Source organism: Myxine glutinosa, chromosome 1 (assembly GCF_964187855.1).
Source record: "Myxine glutinosa chromosome 1, kmMyxGlut1.1, whole genome shotgun sequence".
In the NCBI taxonomy this organism is placed as follows: domain Eukaryota; kingdom Metazoa; phylum Chordata; class Myxini; order Myxiniformes; family Myxinidae; genus Myxine; species Myxine glutinosa.
In genome coordinates, this window is record NC_136261.1 from 348,109,412 (window position 1) to 348,135,134 (window position 25,723).

At 47.4% G+C, this 25,723-nt stretch overlaps 1 protein-coding gene across 1 annotated transcript in view; it reads left to right on the top strand.

The window, feature by feature from the left end:
* LOC137413161 (neuronal vesicle trafficking-associated protein 2-like) overlaps nt 1-25,723 on the top strand; it is a 114,420-nt gene that overhangs the window by 55,158 nt on the left and 33,539 nt on the right. Inside the window, exon 3 of the mRNA XM_068098557.2 lies at nt 5,970-6,103. Coding sequence (XP_067954658.2) covers nt 5,975-6,103 — 129 coding nt within the window. The 5' untranslated portion in view covers nt 5,970-5,974. The remainder of the gene's footprint in view (nt 1-5,969; nt 6,104-25,723) is intronic.

A 25,723-nucleotide genomic window follows, 5' to 3' on the forward strand; every position in this document is an offset into this window, starting at 1 on the left:
ATTGGCTAAGTTTTAAAGATGGAGATGTTTTACAGAACTCTTATGATTATTTATATGAATAATGGACTATTCCATGGCAAGAGAAAATGGTTGATATTAATAAAAAGGAGAGGAGAAAAATACAGATCTTGGCAACAGATTTTGTAAAAATGAATGTGAGATAATGAAAATAATGTGAAAGAAAATTGTTAAGGATGGGAAAATTGAGGCCTATTATTATTATTTTGTTTTATTTGTTATAAAATAAAGAAAAAGGGAGGTAATGATGATTTCAAGGAATTATGTGCTGAAAGTAATGTGAAACATATACAGACGGGTTTTGTTGGGAATTGATACAAAGGAAATCTGTGATAATTATGATAAAAATACATAAATCGTTAATTTTGGATTTTTGATTTGATTTGGGAAAAAAAATTTGCAAAAATTGAGCATCTGAATTACATGAGATATGTTGGAAGTAAAATATGAAAGTAAGGTTGATGAAAGAATACGAAGTATTTAAAAGTTACAGTAAGATTGATTTCCTTCTCACCTTGTGGTGAGAGGACCCCATGATTGTGCAAATGTGATGAAAATACATAAGATTTGAGATTCTGGGTGATAGAATTTTGGGTATTTTTTTGTTTTGTAAGAAAAAAGAGAAAAACCATTTTGAAGATTTATTGAATACATTCATATGTACTTTGGTTATGCTAAAAAAACATGTACACCCCTGATTTAATGTTTTGTTCAGGTGTTACACATGAAATATAATCTTTCAAATATTCTAGGGAACTTGTGAACCAATGTAAATTGTTATAAGGTAGGACATAATCGGGATATTGATTACATTGTCAGTTATAATGTGTTAATTCTATGTTTTTAAAATGCTTCTGCTCGATCCAGTGTGTCGAAACAGGCTAATCACAAAAGAGGCTTTTGGAAGAATTGCTGGAGATTATTGTCAGTAAATTTGGCTGGTTCAAGATGAAATTAAAATGGCATGCACCTCCGAAACATGGAAAGACACCTTCCTTTGGAAAATTGAAAATTGTGGTTCACCTAAGACTACCATTTGCCTGAACCACATTGTTATATGTGGGCTGAAAGCGACCACCTGCTTCAGAACACACCTGTTTTTGGAGCTCACATCAACTGCCAAAGTTTTCTTCCATTGGCATGTCAAACTACAGCTCCTGTCTGATGTTCCAACATGACATCATGACTCTGCTGATTGCCAAAGGAGGACGAGTCCTGGATGGGACTGCTGGACCGTGTTGGACACTGGGCCTTCATGGCTCTGCTGGCTGTTTATGGTGTGCATCATGGATCAATTGGACATCATGATCCTGGAGCATTCATCGATGCACCTCCAGCTTTGATCCTCACCTCACACAACTCTGCTGATTGAGCTGGATTTGTGCAGCTTCTCACACTCTCTTCTTTAGAGGGCAGGTCAGATTAAACTGGACGACAGCCTTGGTGGAGATCTGCTAATGCTTGTTGCAAGAATCGCAGTGATGCTGCCTGTTGTGCAGGGTTGTTTTGTGATCTTGCCCATGTACGAACCATATTGGTGATTCAACGTGCAATGGCTTATGTGCTGCTGAAATGTGGCAGATTGTGCATTGCAAGATACAGAGAAGATTGTGACCTGTAAGGGTCACTCCTTGATGACAGGAGCACAGAGTTTCAGCGTTCATCCTGCTGCAGAGGATCACTTGAATGAAAAGAGCTCTGCAAAAGACTGAACTGTCAATGACGGAGGAATTCAACATACAAGACGATGCCTAATAACAAACAAACTTTTCCATCAAGATGGTGTATGCCGTAGGTGGAGATAAATTATTTGTGGAAGCAAATTTTAAAAAACTGAATGATTGTTCCTCAAAATGGAGTCAACCTGTGACTCAAACAATTAATTTGGCTTCTATATTTGTGATCATTATATGATCAGATGGAGGATTGTAGAAGAAGAAAATTAATTTGTGTACGTAATTTGTGTAAATAAAGTAGATTTACCTGAGCCTCGACTTTGCCATTGAAAATACGTAAACTTAATGAATATATATATTAATCGGTGTTAACTGCATTCTATGAACTATATAACAATTCAATAGGCTCACATTAGAGGCAGACATTCAACCCAAGCTGTGATGCCTATCTCGTTTTATAACCACGCAGCAAAGTAAGTTTGATTAAAGAATAGAGAGATATAGTCCTTTGTTAGCCTGATATTGCATATATAGTATATTTTTATATGATACGACTTTTCATACGACACCTATATACACATATGTATTAAAAAGATTTAATACATAGAACTTATAAGAATGATGTATATTCAAACTTTCTCCGACCCTGTTTTTCTCCTTTAACCGATGTCTCCATGCACGCTATCAGAAAGAGCAGGAGGCTTTGTTTACATTTGATGAAGAAAGAAAACAGCTGACCCGAGGATTGGAGACTCACGCAATGCTTGTTATCTTTCTTGAACCTTACCTGACCCCTCTCTTTGATCTCTGACTATAAAAAAAAAGCCATTTCACGGCACCCTCGAGGAGTTCTTGGTTCAGTTGTGATGTATTAAATGTAGTGTTGATCTGTGTCAAATGTAGCGTAGTGATTTCATTTTATTTGTGTATGTGTAACTCAAATGGAAGTGTATTCTGTAAATACCTTTGGTGAAAGGGAATCAAGTATTACTATGTGTCATTAAATCATTAATTGTCTTCTGAGATGAAATGTGGACATTTAATTCTCTTCAGTCTTGTCAAATCAATTCAAAGGCTAATAGGCTATTAAAAATTCCACAACAGTTGTTTGAAAGTGTTGTTCCTTTCTTCTGGGGAATATTAATTATTGTTGCTCATGTGAGTTGATCTTTTGGGTGTGAGTTTTACTTTTGTTTGTTATAAAGGGTTTTTGCATGAAAAGAAAGTTTTCACTATGTTCAAACTTTCTTTCTTGAGGGGAGGGGGGGGGGGTGGGGGGAGGGGGGGGAGTGTTACGGATTCGTCACTTCCGCCTTTGTGGGTTTCATCCACTGGAAGCATTTTTAGTTCCATGTACTATTATTGTTATAGTTTGAGTGAAATGGAGATAACTGTCTTCAAAGGTAAAAACTAGTGTTTTAAAAGAAAAACGAAATGGATCGAGAGAAACCGGAAGAGGAAGAGGAGGAGGCTAAAGCGGAGCAAGTGAGGTCGGGAGAGAAAGGCCGATCTGCTTGGAGATATCGAGCAGATGCTGGCGAACGTTGGTCAAGAGCGAATATTGGTTTCCCTGGGAAAGGGATTCCTGTGACAGAGTCGATATCGCTGTGGCAGATAAACCTGCATGACGGGTTTTGCGGTTGATTCCAAAAGTGAATCGTTGTTGGAGAGCAGGTACGCCTCCATTACGGGCCCATCCGCCATTTCACCTCGCTCCAGCCATTTCACCGCGTACCAGCCGTTAGCCTGGTTTTCGTGTGTGTCGTTTATTTCGATTGGGAATTCGCGGTTTTCCGCTTGAGGAGCCGCTGCTTGTTCATATCAGCGTCATTGTCTGGTGAACCGAAGGTGTGAATTCCCAGTCGCCTTTTGGGTGCACTTTTGCCTGACCGACGTCGGCCCGACACCCACCCAGCGGCTCTTCGGCAGCGTCGACTGTCAGCCGACCTGGGTTCTGGTCTCAATACGACCTTTTTCTTGTGATCACCGGAGCATGGATCGACTTTGGCCTGGTGCCGGGACAGTGACTTTGGGGGTGTTACATTTCGCTCACGTGGAGCACCGTGAGTTATCGAGTTAAGAAACTGGTGGTACCATCATAGGAATTATATGGTATTTTCTTGGGCAATTGAAGTATATTGTACACCGGTTTGTACTTGTGCTGTTATTATTGTGCGATACTAATACAATACTTGGTTTTTGGTAACAACTGATTGGTGTGGTTTCACCATTGGTCATTGGCACACATAATAGCACATCTTTCTGCCGTGACTCCTTTCGGGGCTCGGAGGTACACCGTGACCGGGGTTTGGGGAGGAGCACGTAACAGTTCCTGCAGAATCTGCACCTTATATGAATAAAGCTCCAGTGTTTTAGGCAAAATCCTGTGTACTGTTATGTCGGTGGGTAAGGCATATATAGATTTAGGTAGATCTGTATAGGTATCATGCTCTGGTTGTCATGGGTAGCTAGAATCATCTCGATGTAAATAAGTAGAGGACCTGTCTAGACCGAATGTCGGATAAGTTGGGTATGTGTCCCCGCCACGAGGGGGCGGGGCTTGTTAACTAGCATAGGGATTATGCTAATTCCATTGTGCGTCGTAACCCTCTGTGAATATACTGTACCTGTATCCCTTATGGCAATGCATCCAATAGACATTAGCTAGGCCCAATAGCACACCACATTAATTAATTCCCCTGCCACCACAAGACTTACAGGAAGAACAGGCAGGAAGCCAGTTTGGGGCACCGCCGATGGGGCCGCAGTCAGCCACATCACCAGCTGCCATACCAGGCAAACATCGTGCAAGGCAGTCTGAGGCCACGCCCACCTCGCAAGAGATTGACACCAAGGGTTTGGTGGGTGGATCGCACGACTGGTGGGAGGGGACTCGTAAATTGGTAAGAGGCCTGGATGACGTTAGAACGGCCCGGACAAGAGACTTGGAGCAGCGGACATTTTCTCTCCGCCTCTGCCTGTCTACGCCTCTGCTGAGCTCTTCCCTTGGCCCTTCTCGCTTTGGCTTTGTGCCTGCCCGGACCTCCCTTCTGCCTTTGCCCTTTCTCTCCATTTGGACCTTTTTTCCTGTGCGAACCGCGAATTGCCTGCATTATGGTGGACGTTGGAGAGACGTTGGACCGCCGACGATCCTCTTGCCCGGTGTTCGCGCACGGGACCTCGCAAGTGTTCACGTGCGAGCAAGGCTTGCCGCTGGAGTGGGCGTGACTGGAGGGCTCGGTGGCTTGGCAGTGTGCAAAGGGGGCCTTATCGAGGCCTACTGGACAAGGGCGCGCCGAGGCCTGCTTCGCGCCAACATCGGAGCCGGACGGAGCCTGACCGCCATCACACATCCAGACAGATAAGACACATCCACAAACAACGTTTTATTTGATTCATTCTTCCTGTGTTGTGTATTTGAAGTGAAGTGTGGGAGCGTTCCATTAGAGGGGTTTAGGTTTTATCATCGCGTTCCATTGTTCTCAGGCTCCATAATAAATATTTCCTTTTTGTACATTTTACCTCCATCTTGGGTTGAGTTAATTTCCACAGGGACAAAGACATCGTCGGACCAACAGGTAAGCCGCGGCATCCTCCCCCAATCCCCCGGCTCGTGTATCAATCCGCCATTGAATTGGAAACACCTCAAAGTAAGCTCGATTCCATCCATGGATGCCCTGTCTTAATAGAGTCGTCCACACGATAGTACATTGGTGGTTGGTCATCTCAGTTCTCTGGATACGTGTCAGATTGATTTTGTGGGACTTTGTTTAAATTATTCACGCACTGGTTCAACGTCTGCTGCACTTGTGCTTGGTCGACCTGTACTTTTCTGTTTCTGATAACTTCCAGTCTCCTTACAACTCTTGCACCACTCTCTGATACTAGTCCTTGATGGCGGATTCCTTCCATACCTTGTACGGAAATTACGCTGAACTTGAATGTCAGATCTCGTCTGGATGATCCATTCAACACACTGAGCTTTCTCGTATGGAGTCGCCATTTTCTTTTACATTAAACCACCAGACCTAAAAATAAAGAACTTTCAGTTTCTGTATCATATAAAACAAAGGGTATTGTATCATTTGTGGTACTAAATATATTAACAACCAAAGTTGTCCAAGTCTTTTTGGAACATCCTGCATATATAATGTATATGTATGTATATATACATGTAATTCTTTGTCGATTACTTTTGCTCAACCATTTCCATATAATCCAATTATCTATTTCCTGCACTACCACCCATTACTCCTTCCTTCCCCTTGTCTACAGGCAGCATGGTGTGGGTAGGTGGTCTTGCGAGCTCAGGAACAAAACATCAAATGCTGAACCCTGAGCAGTTTGACACAGTCCCACTCATTTCCCCATTGGACGTGGACTCTTTATGCTCACCTGCGCCCAGAAAGGTTCGCATCAATGTTTGCACAGCTTCACTCATCTCCACCGCTCTACCTTATTGCCTTTCTGATTATTTTTCATTTCCATTCTTATTGATAGATCTTAGCAACACCTCCAAAGATATTTCCCCTTTTTGTCCAGGCCCCTGTCCGCGCTATCTATTCCTTTTCATCTCCCTCCAGCTCCATGTGTCTGCTCAACCTACTGCAATGACATATGTGCATAATTCATCAAAGTGTTCCCAACTATGAACCTCTGCTCCTCCCTCATAGCATCTCTGATCCCACAACCTTCTCCCTCCAGACCCTACCGTGTCATCCTTTAGCCTACATCATACCTTCATTTTGAACACCTGCGTGTATGATTTCAATGAAATGTCGATTGGCTAGTCACACAGTAGCTGCTTGATGTACACTGGAAAACCCAACACGTCATCATCCTCTTTTGCTCCAATGAAGGGTTAACGCCTGAAACGTACCATGGCGGTTAGCATACCTCTATCAACTTCCTGTTATTCCATCCATTGTTCTACATATTCGGTTACGCATGTTGACACTAGCCTAGTTCTTCATTCTAGACATTTCAGAGGCGATACCTGTTGGCTCTCCTGTGCATATCTGTCGACTCTCCTACAAGACTATGCACTGTAATAATTGTAACTTTAAAAAACTACAGAGTTCATAGAATACCTTCCTTACCTCATGCAATCTTAAGAGCCTCGGACGTAGGCAGGGTCTTCAAGTGGTAAATTTGATTGGTTGCGATGACGTAAAACGCTGTAATATTTCGTCCAATTACTGCTAACGGAAGGGCTTTGAAAGTGTCAAAAGGTGTTTGTGTTCTACAGTATTCAAATATATAATTCAATTTAAATCGAGTTTAAAGGTTGTAGTTTTTTTTTTCCGGTGGTTTACCGACATTGATACAGCGCCTTTTACACCACTCTATCTAACACGTTACATTAGTTATTCGTACCTGTCGTTTGTGTCCTTTATAACACGCTTAAAAACGGTAAGCTTCCTGTTTGGAATAATTTTCAATTTTGTTTGACAGCCAGACAGGCAAACAGAGTAAAAAAACATATCTCACTCCTCCCTGCACATGTGCGATCGGAACAAATCCAGAGCCAAATCACTGATAAACTACTGGTTAATTTACCAATTCGTGTTCAAAATATAACATTCAACTGAAATCATTATGCCTCTAAAATAAACTGATGTTTGTGGATGGACAGACAGACAGAAGTGACCCAATTGTTTAACCCTGCTTTTTGCTTCACGTGCATGGGTTATGAAATATATATATATATACACAGTCACGTGAAAAAGTAAGTACACCCCATGTAAAGTTTTGACTTTTTCAACATATTTCAACATACAGCTACTTGATCTTCATTTCAACAATATTGAAAGATAAAGGTGATATAATATAACAAATATCATGAAACATTTACATTTTGTAGTCCATTGTATAATATAAATAAACAAATGCAAATTTCGCGTGTGGAAAAAGTAAGTACACCCTTGGCTCTAATAGGTGGTATTGCCCCCTTTGGCAGAAACAACCTCAAGTAGGCATTTCTTATAACTGTCTACCAGTCTCTGACATCGACTGGAAGAAATTTTTGCCTACTCCTCCATGCAGAATTCTTTCAGCTGTGCGATGTTTGAGGGGTTTCTTGCATGCACAGCTCGTTTGAAATCCCCCCACAACATCTCGAAGGGATTTAGATCCGGCCTTTGACTTGGCCATTCCAGAACCCTCCATTTCTTTCTTTTCAGCCATTCGTTGGTGGATTTACTGGTATGTTTAGGGTCATTGTCATGTTGCAAGGTCCACCCTTGGTTGAGCTTCAACTTTCTGACAGATGGCCTCACATTATCCTCAAGCACACTCTGGTACAATGAGGAATTCATCGTGGATTCTATGATGGTGAGCTGCCCAGGCCCTGATGCAGCAAAGCTGCCCCAAACCATAATATTTCCACCACCATGCTTTACAGTTGGTATCAGGTTCTTGTGGTCAAATGCTGTCTTTGGTTTTCGCAAAAACATGTCTTCTGGTACTGTGGCCAAATAGCTCTACCTTTGACTCATCTGTCCAGAGCACATTGTTCCAGAAGTGCTGGTCTTCCCCAAGGTGTTCATTGGCAAACTTTAGTCTTGCCCTGATGTTCTTTCTGAACAGCAAATGTTTCCTCCTGGCACACCTCCCATGTAGATCAAATTTGTGCAGCCTCTTTCGAATGGTAGACTCGTGCACTTTGACATCAACAGTGGCAAGATCTACCTGTAGGTCCCGTGATGACATTCTAGGGTTCTTGGAGACTTCTTTCAGCATCTTGTGGTCTGCTGTCGGGTTGAACTTGCTGGGGCAGCCTGACCTGAACAAGTTGGCAGTTGTTTGGAATCTTCTCCACTTGTAGATGATCTTCCGGACAGTCGAATGATTGATTTCAAATTGTTTGGACATCTTTTTAAATCCCTTCCCAGACTCGTAGATATCTATAACCCTTCGTTCGGAAGGCCTCAGAGAGCTCTTTTTTAATCTAGGCATGGTGACGCCGCACACTTCAACAACGAAGAGCAAACCAAACTAAATGTCTGAGGTTTAAATAAGACAGGTTCCTCCAAGATCCTCTCTAACGATGTTCTAATCATTTGCACCTGAGCTGGTGCACCTGACTCTAATTTTAGGTATTTGAAGTAGTGATAAATGTAGGGGTGTACTTACTTTTTCTACATGCGAAATTTGCATTTATGTTTATTTAAATTATACAATGGACTACAAAATGTAAATGTTTCATGATATTTGTTATATTATATCACCTTTATCTATCAATATTGTTGAAATGAAGATCAAATAGCTGGATGTTGAAATATGTTGAAAAAGTCAAAACTTTACATGGGGTGTACTTACTTTTTCACGTGACTGTATATATATATATATATATATATATATATATATATATATATATATATATATATATATATATATATATATACTAGCAGAATGCACCTGGCGTTGCCCGGGTCCTTTTTGAATGAATTAACTACGATAATTCAGCTTTTACTCACGGCCGTAGAAGATTGACTACGACAATTCAGCTCAGCTTTTAATTGCGAAATAGGCCCAGCCCGGCCGAGGCGGCCTCGACCAGCCTCGCCACCTAGCCTATAACCTTCCCGGGGCCCGTCCCGACATTTTTAGTTCTTTTTGAATGAATTTACAACTATAATTCAGCTTTTACTCATGGCCGTAGAAGATTGACTACTATAATTCAGCTCAGCTTTTAATTGCGAAATGGGCCCAGCCCGGCTGTGGCGGCCTCGACCGGCCTCGCCACCTAGCCTAAAACCTTCCCGGGGCCCGTCCCGACATTTTTTCTGCTAGAGGTTTCCTCCTATCTTTCACCATTCAGGAGATTAGCGCGTGCAGACAAACAAAGTAACAAACAAACAAAAACTTTCTTTTATATATATATATATATATATATATATATATATATATATATATACACAGACTTGGCATTTAATATGGAATATTTTTTTTGTGGGGGTGAACTTACTTTTCAAGTTGACTTAGAACGGAAAGTTCATTGGAATTATGTTGAAATTATTCTAGATTTTGTTAATGTGACCTTTAACAGAAACAAAAACCACATTTGACATTTCGAAGCAAATAAATTGATCCGTGAAAGTGATGTAAACTGATATCGAACTCAATTCACGGACAGTACTGTGTTGAACTTCTGTACGTTTTCCAGAAGTATCTCTTTATTTTGCACATTAGCCAAAATTTTTTTTAACAAAAACAAAAGTTAAATTACGACTGGGATTACGGACAGTAAAATTACAGTTCAGTCCATCGTGCAACCCCCACGAGCATTCAAGAGAGCACGTACACGTCGAGGCATGCTGTTCACGAGATTTGCCAAGGTTTGGACAGGAATCGCTTGCCATGCAGTGACAATAGCCTGCTGCAATTCACGCACAGAGGTCGGCTGCTGGTCCAAGTGGTCGATTTGACACGTTAATTCTGCCCACAAGTTCTCTATCGGATTCATATCCGGGGACAAGGCAGGCCACTCCATATGCTCTACACCACGGTCAGCAAGAAAGTGTTGGATCATGCGAGCACGATGAGGCCATGCATTGTCATCTTGGAAGACAAAGTTTCCTCGAAAGGCTGCACGAGCAAATGGAAGCAATGTTTCTTCCAGAATGGCCCTGTACTTGAACTGGTTCAGGTTTCCATTCAGAACAACCAGGTCAGTTTTCCCCCCCCGCATGAAAAGCAGCCCAAACGGTCACCCCACCACCTCCAGCTTGGACTCTTGGCACTATACAATCTTTGTTGTAGGCTTCATGCACTTGTCTGCGCACTCGGACGCGGCCATCTTGACGATAGACCAGAAATCTAGACTCGTCACTGAAGATCACGTGATTCCAGTGTCCTGGCTGCCATTGACGGTGCTCTCTGGCCCACTGCAATCGGCGCTGGCAGAGTTGTTTGGTCAAGCGTGGCTTTCTCAGGGGATGCCTGGCACGATAGCCTGCTTGAACCAGTCGTTGGTTGACTAGCCTTCTGGATACAGGCACATTTGTCAGTTGCTGCCACTCAGCCCTAAGCCGATTAGCTGACTTGGTACGGCCATTGCGGACTAACCGGTGCAGCTGGCGATCATCCCTCCTTGTGGTTCTGCGGGGACACCCCTCTGAGCATTTCGTTTCAGGATATTTGACACCTGACCTTGAGTGATGCCATACTGCCGAGCAATAGCACGCTGTTTCATGCCGTAATTTCGTAAAGCCACCTCTCCATGACAAACAGCACTGTGAAGTTGACGGACCATCTCCAGAGGAAGCGGCAATAACTTTTGGAGATGTGCAGCAGTTGTTTTCCACTAATACAGAATGCAACAACCCTTGTATACCCGACTGTGAAGCCAATCGTCAAATGCACCTGTCCGTACATTTTGCCACGCCACCTGTGATATAAACCTGTTGTTGACTTCTTGCTGCGACAGACAATCAGTGACATGGTTCTTTTAACAAATAAATCACCAAAGTGTAACAGAAACTCACCAGATTGATATCCTGAGTTAAGAAAGTAAACCCAAGTCAAGAAAACAAAAATATTCCATATTAAATGCCAAGTCTGTGTGTGTGTATATATATATATATATATATATATATATATATATATATATATATATATATATATATATATATATATATATATATATATATATATATGACGGATTGAGACTTGAGACTCAAGACTGAGACGAAGGAGCAACTGATATATTTTATTTGGATTCGTTGGTACACAGACTGTGGAAAACAAGATGCTGAAACAAGGGCCCACACGGACCAAAATTCCAACAAGATGCTCTAAAATAATTCGGTCGAGTTTCACTTTATAAAGGAAATATTGGGGTGTGGTTTTTAGCTCAAGACAAAGAGAAGGACGGAGTGGTCTTCGGTGTCACTCATGGGTCAACCATGTTGACGATTCTCTAGAAACCAGTTAATTGAGGGAAAGTTCAGCAAGTCGTTAAAATGTCAAACATGAAAAGTGATCTAGCACAGTTAAGGGGGACTGGGAAGATACGGTTTGGTCTTCACAGAGTGAAGGATAATACCATCAGGGCCTGGCTTTTACAAGACATATAATTCTTTATAAGGATATAGTAAGTTCCAAAAGGATATTTCGACAGTAAGAGACATGCTATAAAAAGTCACACAAAGTATATCATCCTTGATATACATGACAGGCAAAGTAAGTCTTTTAAAGGGAAAAGCAGGGTTTCAAAGGATCTAAAGGATATGATATTTTTAAGCAAAGCAAACATGGTTGGTTTATATTTGGTAATTGGTCAAACAATATAAGGACACAAGGGGGGCAGGGGTCTCAAGCCCCGCATATATATATATATATATATATATATATATATTATATATATATACATATATATATATATATATATACCGCCCTCCCTCCCTCCTCCTTCTCCCTCCTCCCTCCTCCGCCCTCCGCCCTCCCTCCTCCATCCTCCCTCCTCCCCCCTCCCCCTCCCTCCTCCGCCCTCCCTCCTCCCACATCCCTCCTCCCTCCTCCGCCCTCCCTCCTCCGCCCTCCGTCCTCTCTCCTCCGCCCTCCGTCCTCCCTCCTCCGCCCTCCGCCCTCCCTCCCCCTCCTCCCTTCCTCCCTCCCATCCCCCCTCCTCCCTCCCCTCCCCTCCCCCTCCCTCCTCCCTCCCTCCCTCCCTCCCTCCTTCCTCCCTCCTCCCTCCTCCCTCCTCCCTCCCTCCTCCCTCCCTCCTCCCTCCCTCCTCCCTCCCGCCTCCCTCCTCCCTCCTCCCTCCCGCCTCCCTCCCTCCTCCCTCCCGCCTCCCTCCCTCCTCCCTCCCGCCTCCCTCCTCCCTCCCTCCTCCCTCCCTCCTCCCTCCTCCGTCCTCCCTCCTCCCTCCTCCCTCCGTCCTCCCTCCGCCCGGCAACGCCGGGTACTTCTGCTCGTAACTAATAAAATAAAAACGAAGAAATATCTTTCAGCAATTTCCCGTCTGTTAATTTATATATTTTACAAATGTGAATTACACGTCCATGCACACGTGAAATGGAGTTTGTTTTTTCACGCGTGAAATGAACACGTTGTAGCGGTTACCGGACTCTTGTACCGGCCGGTGACGTAATCAGCGGGCGGTCACTCGGATTGCATACCACGCCCCGTTGAGAGTCGTGCGCGGCTTACTGTTTGAATTGGAAAGATATATTGCCGCTCGGGTTAGCCGTTTTCAGTGCATTCGTGCCGAGCTCGGAATAAACAGCTCTGGGAAACTCAGCTCGTTGTCGCGTCCATATTGTTGGAGTTCGACGTGGGAGCTCCACATTGGTGACCCGACGTGATCCGGTGTCCCAGGAAGTCGACGGCAGCCACGCCAAACTGGCATTTCGCCGGGTTGATGATGAGGCCGTGCTGGCTGAGGCGCTCAAAAAGCGTGCGCAAGTGAAGGAGGTGCTCCGCCCGGGAAGTGCTGGCGATGAGAATGTCATCCAGGTAGACAAACAGAAAGGTGAGATCGCGCAGCACACTGTCCATCAGCCGCTGGAAGGCCTGGGCCGCGTTCTTAAGGCTGAACGGCATTCGGAGGAACTCAAAGAGGCCAAAGGGTGTAATTACAGCCGTCTTCGGAACGTCGGCCGGCCGGACAGGTACCTGGTGGTAGCCCCGAATAAGGTCGACCTTGGAGAAGATCACCCGCCCTGCCAAACGGGCGGAAAAGTCCTGGATATGCGGTATCAGGTACCGGTCGGGGGTGGTGGCGTTGTTGAGGCGGAGATAATCGCCGCACGATCGCCATCCGCCACCCGGTTTGGGTACGATGTGCAGGGGCGAGGCCCACGCGCTGTTCGAGCACCGCACAATGCCCAACCGCTCCAGCGTGTCGAATTCCGCCTTTGCCACGACGAGTTTGGCAGGGTCGAGGCGACGAGCCCTGGCGTAGACCGGTGGACCAGTGGTTGGGATGTGGTGACCTCTTTTACGAACACGGCAATGGAGTCGACCGTTGCTTTGAATCTCCCTGGCTTCTGGGAATCGCACGCGGCCGTCTGGTTTGCCCAAGCGGAGTCCCAGTTCGCTCTGCGGCACATCACGGCGGACGAGACTCGCTTCCACCATGTGGTCTCCGCGCTAAACGCCGCCACTGCCTCCCGGGTCTTGAGCCTTCTACGGAGCCCGCCGACCGCCGACAAGTACGGCGCACTCAAACGACTACTCCTCGATACGTTTGACCTCACTGAGGCCGAACGCGCGCGACAGCTGCTCGATCTGCCTGAGCTCGGGGAGGCTCGACCATCCGAGCGCATGGACCACATGCTCTCCCTGCTTGGCGAACACCGCCCAGATTTCCTCTTTCGCGAGCTGTTTCTCCGACAGCTACCTGGGCAGATACGCTTAGCTTTGGCTAACTCTACAATAAAGGACCCTCGCGCCCTGGCTAAGGAAGCCGACAAATTTTTCTCAGCCGGGCGGCACTTCGGAGCGGCCGCCTGGAACCCTGGCCCCTAAACCTGGAACCCTGGCCTGGCACCTGGCCTGGCCTGGCCTCCGGACGGCCCCTAAAGAAGACCTCCAGGCTTCTACCGCCGAGCTGGTCTACGGCCAACCACTGCGCGTGCCGGGGGAGTTCATCCCCAATGCCACCGGCCCCTGGTCCGCGGCTCGCCAACACTGGGTCCTCCAGGAGGCCGCCAGGAGATTTGCCCCGGTGCCCACGTCTCATCATGGCTGTCCTCAACCCCATATCCCCCCCAGTGCTTCGCACAGCGGAGTACGTTTTTGTGCGCAACGACGCGCACCGGGGACCGCTCCGGCCGCCGTACGATAGGCCTTTTCAGGTCTTGAGGAGGGGCGACGAGTTGTTCGTCGTCGACATTGGCGGCAAACCGGACCATATCTCCGTGGACCGCCTCAAGCCGGCCCATTTGGACCTCGACCAACCTCCATGGTTGGCCCTTCATCCACGGCGGGGCCGTCCCCCGTCGACCAAGCCCCACGCCCGACCATCCGCCGCCAAGCCGCCTCCCACCCCCACACGAATCGCCAGGGGTCGTTTCGGCCGGGTCATTAAGGCCCCCCACAAACTGACTCTCCTTGTACAAGTGAATTCTGGGGGGGTGGGGGGGGGGGCGCATGTAGCGGTTACCGGACACAATTCTCTTGTACCGGCTGGTGACGTAATCAGCGGGCGGTCACTCGGATTGCATACCACGCCCCGTTGAGAGGCGTGGCTTACTGTTTGAATTTGAAAGATATATTGCCGCTCGGGTTAGCCGTTTTCAGTGCATTCGTGCCGAGCTCGGAATAAACAGCTCTGTGAAACTCAGCTCGTTGTGGCGTCCATATTGTTGGAGTTCGACGTGGGAGCACAGCTCCACAACGTGAACCTTTACTTCCGGATAATAATGTTGAATGAAATAAGAATGAAGAAATATATGTCGGCATCATTGTTGACGTTTTTGTGACGACTGTCATCAAACGGAAAAGTAATATATCTTAACGGAAAAGAAAAAGGGATTTTTAATATATGTCAACATTTTCCCCGACTGTTATTTTAGGCGGTGTATTTTCGTGTATCATTATGGCGCGATTTTTATAAATATATCACTGCATTTTCCCGTGTGTGCATGAATGTTTTCAATTATTTCTGACACCGAGTCTAAAACCATCGATAAAAATTAAATCAGATGGTGAGTTCGATAAAATCGTGAGGGTGACTCAATGAATGGGCTTTATTTTACAGGCCTTTGAGAATTCATTTCGTTCTATAAACGGAAACTTTCATCGGATTTTCTTCCCGTTTTTTTTCAACCGAGTCTAAAACGATGTTAGCAACTGTTAAAAATGAAATGATATATCGAATTTGAGTTGAAATAAACCTGTGTGAGAGAGAAAGACAGCACGGGCCTATCTAAACAGGCCTCAAAGCTATTCGAGTCAATAAAATGGTGGATATTTGTGTACATGAAGCCTCTCCAAGAATGGGTGGAGCTCCTCTGCAAACGGACTAGGCCACACCCACGGACAGACGGATCACCTACGCCTATTATAATGTATATATATATATATATATATATATATATATATATATATATATATATATATTGTTACGGACCGCGGATAAGATGTTAATTTGCCGAGCAGATGGCGCCGCGGCCCGAACCGTTTTTACAATGACTAGACCCGATCCTGAAACGTTGGCCAAATCGTGCCACAGATATTCAATGAGGAAAAGACAAAGACGACACGGATGTGAAGAAGAAGAAGAAGAAGACAAAAAGGGTTTGCAATACGAATATAATTTATTACTATGTACAGAACCAAAGAAACCAAGGAAGAAGGAAAGATAATAAAATAAAGCAGAAAGAGGGACGGACCAGAAGGACACAGTGAAACTCTAGCTTAACTAAACAGGCTTAACTTAACCTAGGGACAAGACAAACAAAACAAACTCACGTACACAAGAAGGATGGAATGGCAGGAATGAATGCTGGAAGGAGGAATGGGAAGGTTCAGCTGGGGCAGATGGTTTGGGCTTGATTCCGCACGGGACGTCGGGCTGGACCTCGACGGCCACCGATGCCACCGCAATCTGGTTCCCGCGGGGTAACGGGTCGAAGCGGCCTGGTGGAGTCAACTGCTGGTGGAGCCAAAAGTACTGGTGGGGCGCAACTCTTTCGTTGCACTTCGCACTTCGCACTTGTTCTTCTGCCGTATTTGGCGCACTTCTGGACTTGGACTCCTCTGGCGTCTCTGGCGCACTTCTGGTTTCGCACTTCTGGACTTGAACTCCTCTGGTGCACTTCTCCTTTCGCACTTCTGGATTTGGACTCCTCTGCCGTCTCTGGCGCACTTCTGGTTTCGCACTTGTGTCAAAGGCTTCCCCCGCGCTTCTGTCAACGGCTTCCGCGCGCGCTTTTTATATCCCCGCCGGCGATCAAGCCGCCGGCATCTAGAACACGCCCATCGGTGAGCTCGCCTCGGCCCTGATTGGTCGGCCCGGGCCCTCTGGCTCCACCCTTGATGGCGTTGGGCGGGCACGCCCAGGATTCGGCAGCTCCTCCCCCTTCTTCTCCAAGCCTACCTCGTGGCTAATGGAGTTGCGGTGAATGCAGTTGGCAATTGAGGCTTTGTGAAATGAAAATGAAAGGGGATCTATCTATTTGAATTCGGTGCAATGGAGTGTCAATTAATGGAAGACAAATCCTTAGCCTAATACACAGAATGAGGAAATAACTACCAACAAGGAGGAAATCTATGATTGGCTGGTGGATGTTTATGAAATAACTACGGAACGACCTTTGACCTTTATACACAAACTGGAGGCAGGAGGGTCCACAATAAAACAAAAAAAAAACACAATCCTCATATCCACAACAATATATATATATATATATATATTGTTACAGACGTGGCTTGGATGTTATTTACCGAGCGGTTTTATGGTATGACCACGTCTGCACAAGTTACCCGATTGTGCCCGAACGTTGACTAGTCGCGCTATGCTAGACCAATGAAGGAAAAAGAAGACACACGGCTGGAATTAATACGACACGACACCAGGGATACGGTTCTCAAAGGTTGTTATTACAATAATGCGGAAGGTTTAGATTACAGGGACAAGAGGGAAACATAGGAAGGTGGGCACTTAAACACACTTATATTAACCCCAACGGACGACAGATAAACGGGACAAGGCTCACTCACACGGGGTTTGATGGCAAAGAAAGCGGGTAGCGATCGCTCCAGGTGCACCTGGGCTCAGGGCAGGATCACGTACGGTCCAGTTTAAGAGATGCGGTGGAGGTATTGCAGCGCTCGAGGGGTGGCGACTTCTCTCTCCAGGCTGGGGGCGCATCTGACGTCACATCCGGCGCGGGGCCGCGTATATCCGGCGGGGAGTGACACGCCCTCGGCTCGTTAGCTCCGCCCCAGATGGAATCGGCACGTTGCTTCTCATTGGGTGCGTGGGGGGGTTACTGGCTCCGCCCCTGACGAGGAGCTGACAGCCAGCCCCTTCGGGGTAACGCCGTGGAGCGCATGGTCATGGCGGGTAACCGAGCCGGTGTGAGGACGCACACTCCCCGCCCCTCTGTTGTTGTAGTCGTAGTTGTAGTTGTAATTGTTGTTGTAGTTGTTGTTGTAGTTGTTGTTATTGTTGTTGTTTGGGGAAGAAGATGGGAGGAGGTATGGGAAAGGTCCTAAACTCACTACTGATGCCATATAATCACATTCTGGTGCAACGAAGAGTCATAATTAATGGAAACGAGGCCTTAACTGACATAGATTAAGAATAACTAGGAAGATGTCCGAAAGTTGTCTACGTGTGGTGCGGTGGACCTGGGCACGACATTTAATGGGGGAATAAGGGGAAGGTCGGCTCTACTGATTGTTATTTACATGCAATGGGACTAGGGAATGGGGGATTGGGGAAAGTTGGGGAGTATTGGAGAAAATAGGGGAATATTTACAAGCGGATATGGAGGCCAAATTCCATATTCGCAACATTGCACCCTTCTCTACCCTCGGGGCGTCCCGACCCGATAAATTTTTACCTACTTTAGTGTGGCACGCAATGTAGTTCCCTCTACTATTAACTCTACCCTGAGTGCGACAGTTTTACAGATATTCACAAATGAGTAAATATGTCCCCCTGCGACGTTGCACCCTTCTCCTCACAGAAACACACCCACAGGATAACCGAATCCGGAAAGAATTCGCAAACTACACATACAGCCGGTAGGGAGCATTATTTACACGACTACGCTGCTATTTACACTACGATCCAGGACCTGTTTTTGGAGGAACACATGCAGATGTTATGCATAGAGAGAGCGCGCTTGCCAACATCGATACACCAACCCACGAGTGCTCTGTGGCCGACGGCCTTTAATAACGTGCAGAGCACCCTGTCCCAGCATCAAAAGCACCACCCCACCACACAGTCAGCACCATCCGGTGCAGTCACCATTGTTCATTGGTATAAAAATAAATTTGACAACCCCTAACCCTGCAGGTGTCTCTTGCTCTTCTTGTGGTGCACTTGGTGGTAACTAAAAGTGGTTCACCTGTATGGCATAGGTGCCACGTTGACCCATAGGTCCATCCCCGGGTGGTGCTTGGCCGCAAACGAACCGCGGTCCATTGTGGGTGGCCACAAACATTGCGGTCCATATGGTGTATCGATCCCGGCAGCAAACAGCGAAAGTGCAGGCCCACAACTGCGCAGCCAGCACCTCTCTCTCCTCTCTCTCTACCCCAAAGCCAGATCCTCGGAGGTGGGAGACAAAAGAAGAAACAAGTGAGTAAGGTGGTAAGGGCGCAAAAGTGCACGCAATATAAGGTAATGCACACTGGGGGCACATGGGAACCAGGTGAGACAGGTACGTTCCTATCGTACGCCCCCCCCCCCCCCCACCAGGTAACCTACATGGCCCCTCCCTTACCCCTTACTGCATCCACAAAACACAACACTACCCATAAACATCTACTTTACAAATCGACAAACATCCCTACGGTCTTCCCCGTTCCTCCCATAAACCAAATTCGTCTTCTCTCCCTCCTAACCAATCAAATTTGCCATTTTCAACTCTCATCAAAATTTGCCATCTCCAACTCAACATCATAATTTGCCATCACCAATTCATCATTAGTCCCTCCTAGGGAGGGAGAGATGGAATCACTCCAATGTCTCATCCACGTCGTGATGCGTCTCACAAATCCACACAGCGATTCATCTCCTGCAACAAAACAAAGAAAACACAGGTGTGGAGTCATCATCATCACCACAGGTAAGTGGCTGCGTATGGTGCGACAGACTCTTCAATCCTAACTATCTCCTAAATGACTTTAACAACTTTACACTACCCGGGGTCTTTCTCCGGCCAAACCATTGGCCCTCTTACACTATGGGTTCTAAAAACCAATTCCCATTGGCCAAACTGTGGTGCTCTTCAATTTGGGGTCTCACTCCCCCGATTCATCTCCCGGTGCCCTCGTACAATTTCTGGGCTGCGACGTGTACCTCTCCCAGTGGGTCTACCCACCTGCACACCTCCACCACTGCAGTTGCCTCCGAGCTTACCTACTCCTTACCCTAACCTAACTACCAGGGGAAGGCCCTCTGGCTCTCTCCCCACTCCGTGCCCTCTCTGGCACTGGGCTACCCGGGTCCATCCTCCGGATCCTCGGGCCCCATCCACAACTCTACCGGCTCCCAGAGCCCACCTGCGGCCTCACCTGGCCGACATCCTCACAGTGGTGGAGTGCCCAACCAACTACACACACTAACAGGCTACACGCCCAGCCATTTCCACAACACTAATGCACCCATCCACAATACCATTCTGCAACCGCACCACAAATGCCAATATCCAACCACAATTTACCTGTACCCTCTACCTAACACTTACACTACCCGCCCCGGGTATCCGTGATGGGGGTCCACTCTTCCCCCATTCACACCTTCGCACCATGCACACCACTCCGTACCACTTACTCCAACTCTCTCCACACACCTGTACTTGCACACCTGTGCTCTCATTCTTGGTGCCGCCTGCACCCTTCTCTCCCCAAGCGCATTCGCGCTGATCCACACACTCACTACTCATACACTGCTCCACACACCTGTCCAGTTGCACACCTGTGCAATCACACCTGTTCAATTCTCACAAACACGGCATCATCTCAGCTAACTACTCCCTTCTGAAACTTGCGCTTCCCAGTCGTCCCTTTAAACTATTGCGCTCCCTCGTCATTATCATCCACACTAATCTACCTGCGTCCCCACTACAGGTATCAGTCACTAACTAACCTTAACGTCACCTAATGTCAATCTCTTCTAGATCCCTACAATATAACCTAACCCACCCGGGCTAGTTTTCACTGCCATACACCCCATAATCTATTGCTCCTTTGCCCCCCCATGGGAAGGATGGTGGATTTGCCATCCCACCACATCGGGGGTCTCTCACTACCAATTTTGCACATCAAATTTCAACAAATTAAAAATTTGCCAATCACTGCCCATCATCTGCCAATCACTCCTGCCAATCACTCCTGCCAATCATCAAATTTTGTTTTTCTCCAATTTTGGGTCCAAAACACTAACCTCATCACCCAGTCGACTCACTAATACCTCTCGGTGCGCCAATCCCTGTCCAAAGCCCGGCTTCGTAAAGCCAAGCAATGGATGCTGGTTGTTCTGTGCCAGCGGCTGGATGCGTCCGGCATTCGGGGCAGGGACGGGGGCTTACCCGGGCCGAGATCCCACGCATCACCTCGGCGTGGAGCCATCCAATGTCCCGATCTCGACCTGCCGGCACGTCTCAACAAAACGTGGTCGCCATAACGACCCTTCCTATCGGGCTGCCAGCTCCGCCTAGTGGAGCCTGGACGCGGCCGTTCAAAGCGAGGCCCGGCACGGATCGCGCACGGCGGTCCTTTTGAACCCGCCGTGGCTCGGATCCCCGCTGGTTCTCGCGGCACGCGAAGCCCGGCACGCACCGAGGGCCCGATTCGGCTATAAGTCGTTCTACACTCTACCCCGTCTAACGTCGATGCTTCACCTGGACGCTTACACCCCGCAGCCCGTTCCTTGCTCACACATCCAGCCGTGCCCATGCTCCTCGTACCTTTCCTTACACACCCAGGTACACTCATTCCACTCACAGCCTTGGTCACACACCTGACCACCGAACATTTTGGCACACATTCGTTGCTCGCACACCTCACCAATACACCGCTTCGCGCCCCCTCCTCGGTCACCTCCTCTGTGACAATCACAGGTGTGCTCTCATTCGCACACCCAACCACGTGCCTCACCACCAACTCCAGCGTGCATTCCCACTCACGCTCTACCATTCCAGGTGTGCATCCTTCCATCCCAGGTGTACATCCTCGCTCACCTGTCACAACTAACTCACGCTCCTTGTCACTCTCACTACTTTCACCTCCATTCTTGACAGCACACTCACCCTTACTCTTGACAGCGCACTCTTTCCTCATGCACCTGTCCGTTACACACCTTTCTCGCGCACACTCTCCCGTTACACCCTCTGTAACACTCACCACAGGTGGACACTCTTCCTTACTTCTGACAGCGCACTCTTTCCTCATGCACCTGTCCGTCACACACCTTTCTCGCGCACACTCTCCCGTCACACCCTCTGTAACACTCACCACACCACGCTTCCATGTGCTCCCTCGCACACGCGCTACGACCGACTCACTCTCGCCAGCACCCTCACTCCTTGGCACGCACTTTTTCCTCACACACCCCAGAGTCGGACTTTCTCGCACACCTCCTCTTTCGCACACCAGACCTGTCGCACACTTCACCAGTGGCCTCTCACGAACACCCGGGTCCATCTCGACCCCCAAGCTTATTAAATCACCTGGCGCATCATACGCACGACCATATTGGTCACCACTTACACCGGGTCCTCTTTCTCTTCGCTTCTCCTCCATCACCTGCGAATCCCTCATCCGGTTAATGAGCACATCATCACGATCCGAACACAGACTTTGGACCAATTCTTTTACTTCCTCCTTTATCTCTTTCTTATCCTCTCTCCGTCGCTTCTTAATTTCGCTCACCCCTTCTTCCACTTCTTCTAATTTTTGCTTCATCTCCTTCATCTCTTCGTGCGCCCCTTTAAGTTCTTCCTCTAACTCCACTTTATTTTTTTCTATGTGCTCCCGCACCTCCCGCTCTTTAACCTCCATTACCTCTACCACCTTGTCCATTTTCCTCGTCAGGTCCTCATGTACCGTCTGGCACTCTTTTTTAATTACCCCTACGTCCTTTTTCATCTCCTTCTGTGTCGATTTTAAACCCTCTATTACCGCTGTGTTCTTCTTTACCTGGTCCCCCAACTCCTTTTGTCCCACTGTCAGTTGTTCTACTCCCAGCGTCAACTCCTCTATACCACCTTGCAATTTTACAGTCCCCTTTCTCACCTCTTTCTCCATGCGCTCCTTACAGTGCCTCACCTCCTCGCGCACTCCTCCGACCTCCTCACTCACTCCTCTTCTGATCTCCTCTCCCATCACTTGCATCTCCTGCCCAGATGCCACCCTCATCTGCTCCATTTCCTCCCTGTGAGCATCCAGTTTGGTTTCTACCCCCATTCTGACCCCCTCTATCTGCTGCTCCATTTGTTTAACTTCCCTTTCCGCTTGGTCCCTCATGTCCCTCAATTTGCCTTCCATACTGTTTTCTAACCCCTCTAACCCATTTTTCACTCCCTCTATTTGATTCTCTTGAGCGGCCATTCTGTTTTCTACCCCCGTTAACCCATGTTTCACTCCCTCTATCTGATTCTCTTGAGCGGCCATTCTGTTTTCTACCCCCGTTAACCCATTCTTTACTTCTTTTATCCCGTTGTCTAACCCCTCAAATTTCTTTTCTAATCCCTCACCGGTACCCCTCATTTGGCCCTCCAATCGCTCACCCTGAGCATCCATCCGGTTCCCCATTACCCCCATTTGGTTTTCCAATCGCTCACTATTCTTTTCCATAAGGGCCGTCATTTGTATAAAAAAAAGTTCCAATCTTCCCAGCGGCGCTACTTCGGTCGCGGGCACGGTGACCAGCGAGGCGCCATTTTGCGCGCCCGCTTCTTCGTGCGTGACGGCGCTATTTTGCGAACCTGCCGCCCTCACTGCTTCGCTCTCCTCCTGTCCCTCATTTTGGTCCTGGATCGACCCTACCTCACTCTCCTTTACCGGACCCCAGCTGTCTTGATCCGCCATAGCGCGACTTTCAAAATTCGGTTTTTATTTTTTATTTTCGTAAAACAAATTCAAATTTCGCCGTTATAATTTCGCGCGGGAAACGCGCTCCGAATCGATTCGGTCGAGCGCCGTACGCGCTCCGGCTCGATTTTCCCTCCCAAAATTTGGGCCTAACTAATTTAGTCCCGGGTTCGAATTCCACTCCTCGACACCAATTGTTACAGACGTGGCTTGGATGTTATTTACCGAGCGGTTTTATGGTATGACCACGTCTGCACAAGTTACCCGATTGTGCCCGAACGTTGACTAGTCGCGCTATGCTAGACCAATGAAGGAAAAAGAAGACACACGGCTGGAATTAATACGACACGACACCAGGGATACGGTTCTCAAAGGTTGTTATTACAATAATGCGGAAGGTTTAGATTACAGGGACAAGAGGGAAACATAGGAAGGTGGGCACTTAAACACACTTATATTAACCCCAACGGACGACAGATAAACGGGACAAGGCTCACTCACACGGGGTTTGATGGCAAAGAAAGCGGGTAGCGATCGCTCCAGGTGCACCTGGGCTCAGGGCAGGATCACGTACGGTCCAGTTTAAGAGATGCGGTGGAGGTATTGCAGCGCTCGAGGGGTGGCGACTTCTCTCTCCAGGCTGGGGGCGCATCTGACGTCACATCCGGCGCGGGGCCGCGTATATCCGGCGGGGAGTGACACGCCCTCGGCTCGTTAGCTCCGCCCCAGATGGAATCGGCACGTTGCTTCTCATTGGGTGCGTGGGGGGGTTACTGGCTCCGCCCCTGACGAGGAGCTGACAGCCAGCCCCTTCGGGGTAACGCCGTGGAGCGCATGGTCATGGCGGGTAACCGAGCCGGTGTGAGGACGCACACTCCCCGCCCCTCTGTTGTTGTAGTCGTAGTTGTAGTTGTAATTGTTGTTGTAGTTGTTGTTGTAGTTGTTGTTGTAGTTGTTGTTATTGTTGTTGTTTGGGGAAGAAGATGGGAGGAGGTATGGGAAAGGTCCTAAACTCACTACTGATGCCATATAATCACATTCTGGTGCAACGAAGAGTCATAATTAATGGAAACGAGGCCTTAACTGACATAGATTAAGAATAACTAGGAAGATGTCCGAAAGTTGTCTACGTGTGGTGCGGTGGACCTGGGCACGACATTTAATGGGGGAATAAGGGGAAGGTCGGCTCTACTGATTGTTATTTACATGCAATGGGACTAGGGAATGGGGGATTGGGGAAAGTTGGGGAGTATTGGAGAAAATAGGGGAATATTTACAAGCGGATATGGAGGCCAAATTCCATATTCGCAACAATATATATATATATATATATATATATATATATATATATATTGTTACGCGCTCCTCCCCGACCCCCTGGTCACGGTGTACCTCCAAGCCCCGAGAGGAGTCACGGCAGAAAAATGTGTTATTCTGTATGTCAAAGATCAATGGAGAAGCCACCCCAATTGTTACTCACAAACAAATATTGTATTAAGATCACACAAGAATAACAGTACAACAATATTAGTAATCAAAAGTACAATCAATATGTCCTATGAGGGTACCATCAGTTTCGTAATATATAACTCCCTGTGCTCCAAGTGAGTGAACCAAGAACATTCCCCAATGTCTCTTATTCCCGGCTTCAAGTCAAAGTTGATTCGCTCCCGCGATCGCCAGAACGAGGTCCAATCGAGACCAGAATCTCGTGCGGATGGCAAGTACAGTCACACAGACAAAGCTGCACAAAGGCGCCCTCAAGGCGACTGGAAAATCCAAAGGCGCCCTCCAGGCGACTGGGAAATCACACCCTCGGGTATGGACTTTCACGGCTCACAGTCGGCGAACCGCAAAGTAGTCTTCAAAAGCCACGGTGCACACACACACCAGATACGTCTGAAAGCGGTGAAAACGGCTGATGGAGCAAAGAAACCTTGCTCGACGCGGGAAGCGCGCGAGTCAAAATGGCCGACGACCCGTTCCTGAGACGTAACGGCCCGACGATAATTCTCCTCGGAATCCACCGACAAAAACCTGAAACGCAGGTTGATCGGTCACAGCGATGACAACTCTGTCGTAGGAATCCCTTTCCCGGGAAACCCGAAAGTTCGCGAGTGACTCCCGTTCGACAACGTTCGCTTCAGAACTCGGAGCAGCTTGGCTTTCTTGTCCGACTCACTCGCTCCGCCTTCTTTCTCTCCTCTTCCTCTTCGTCGCCGTCCGGTTCCTGTTTCATTTAAAACATTAACCTTTTTACCTTTTGACAATAATAATTGCTATTTCCCTCAAACAACAATAAT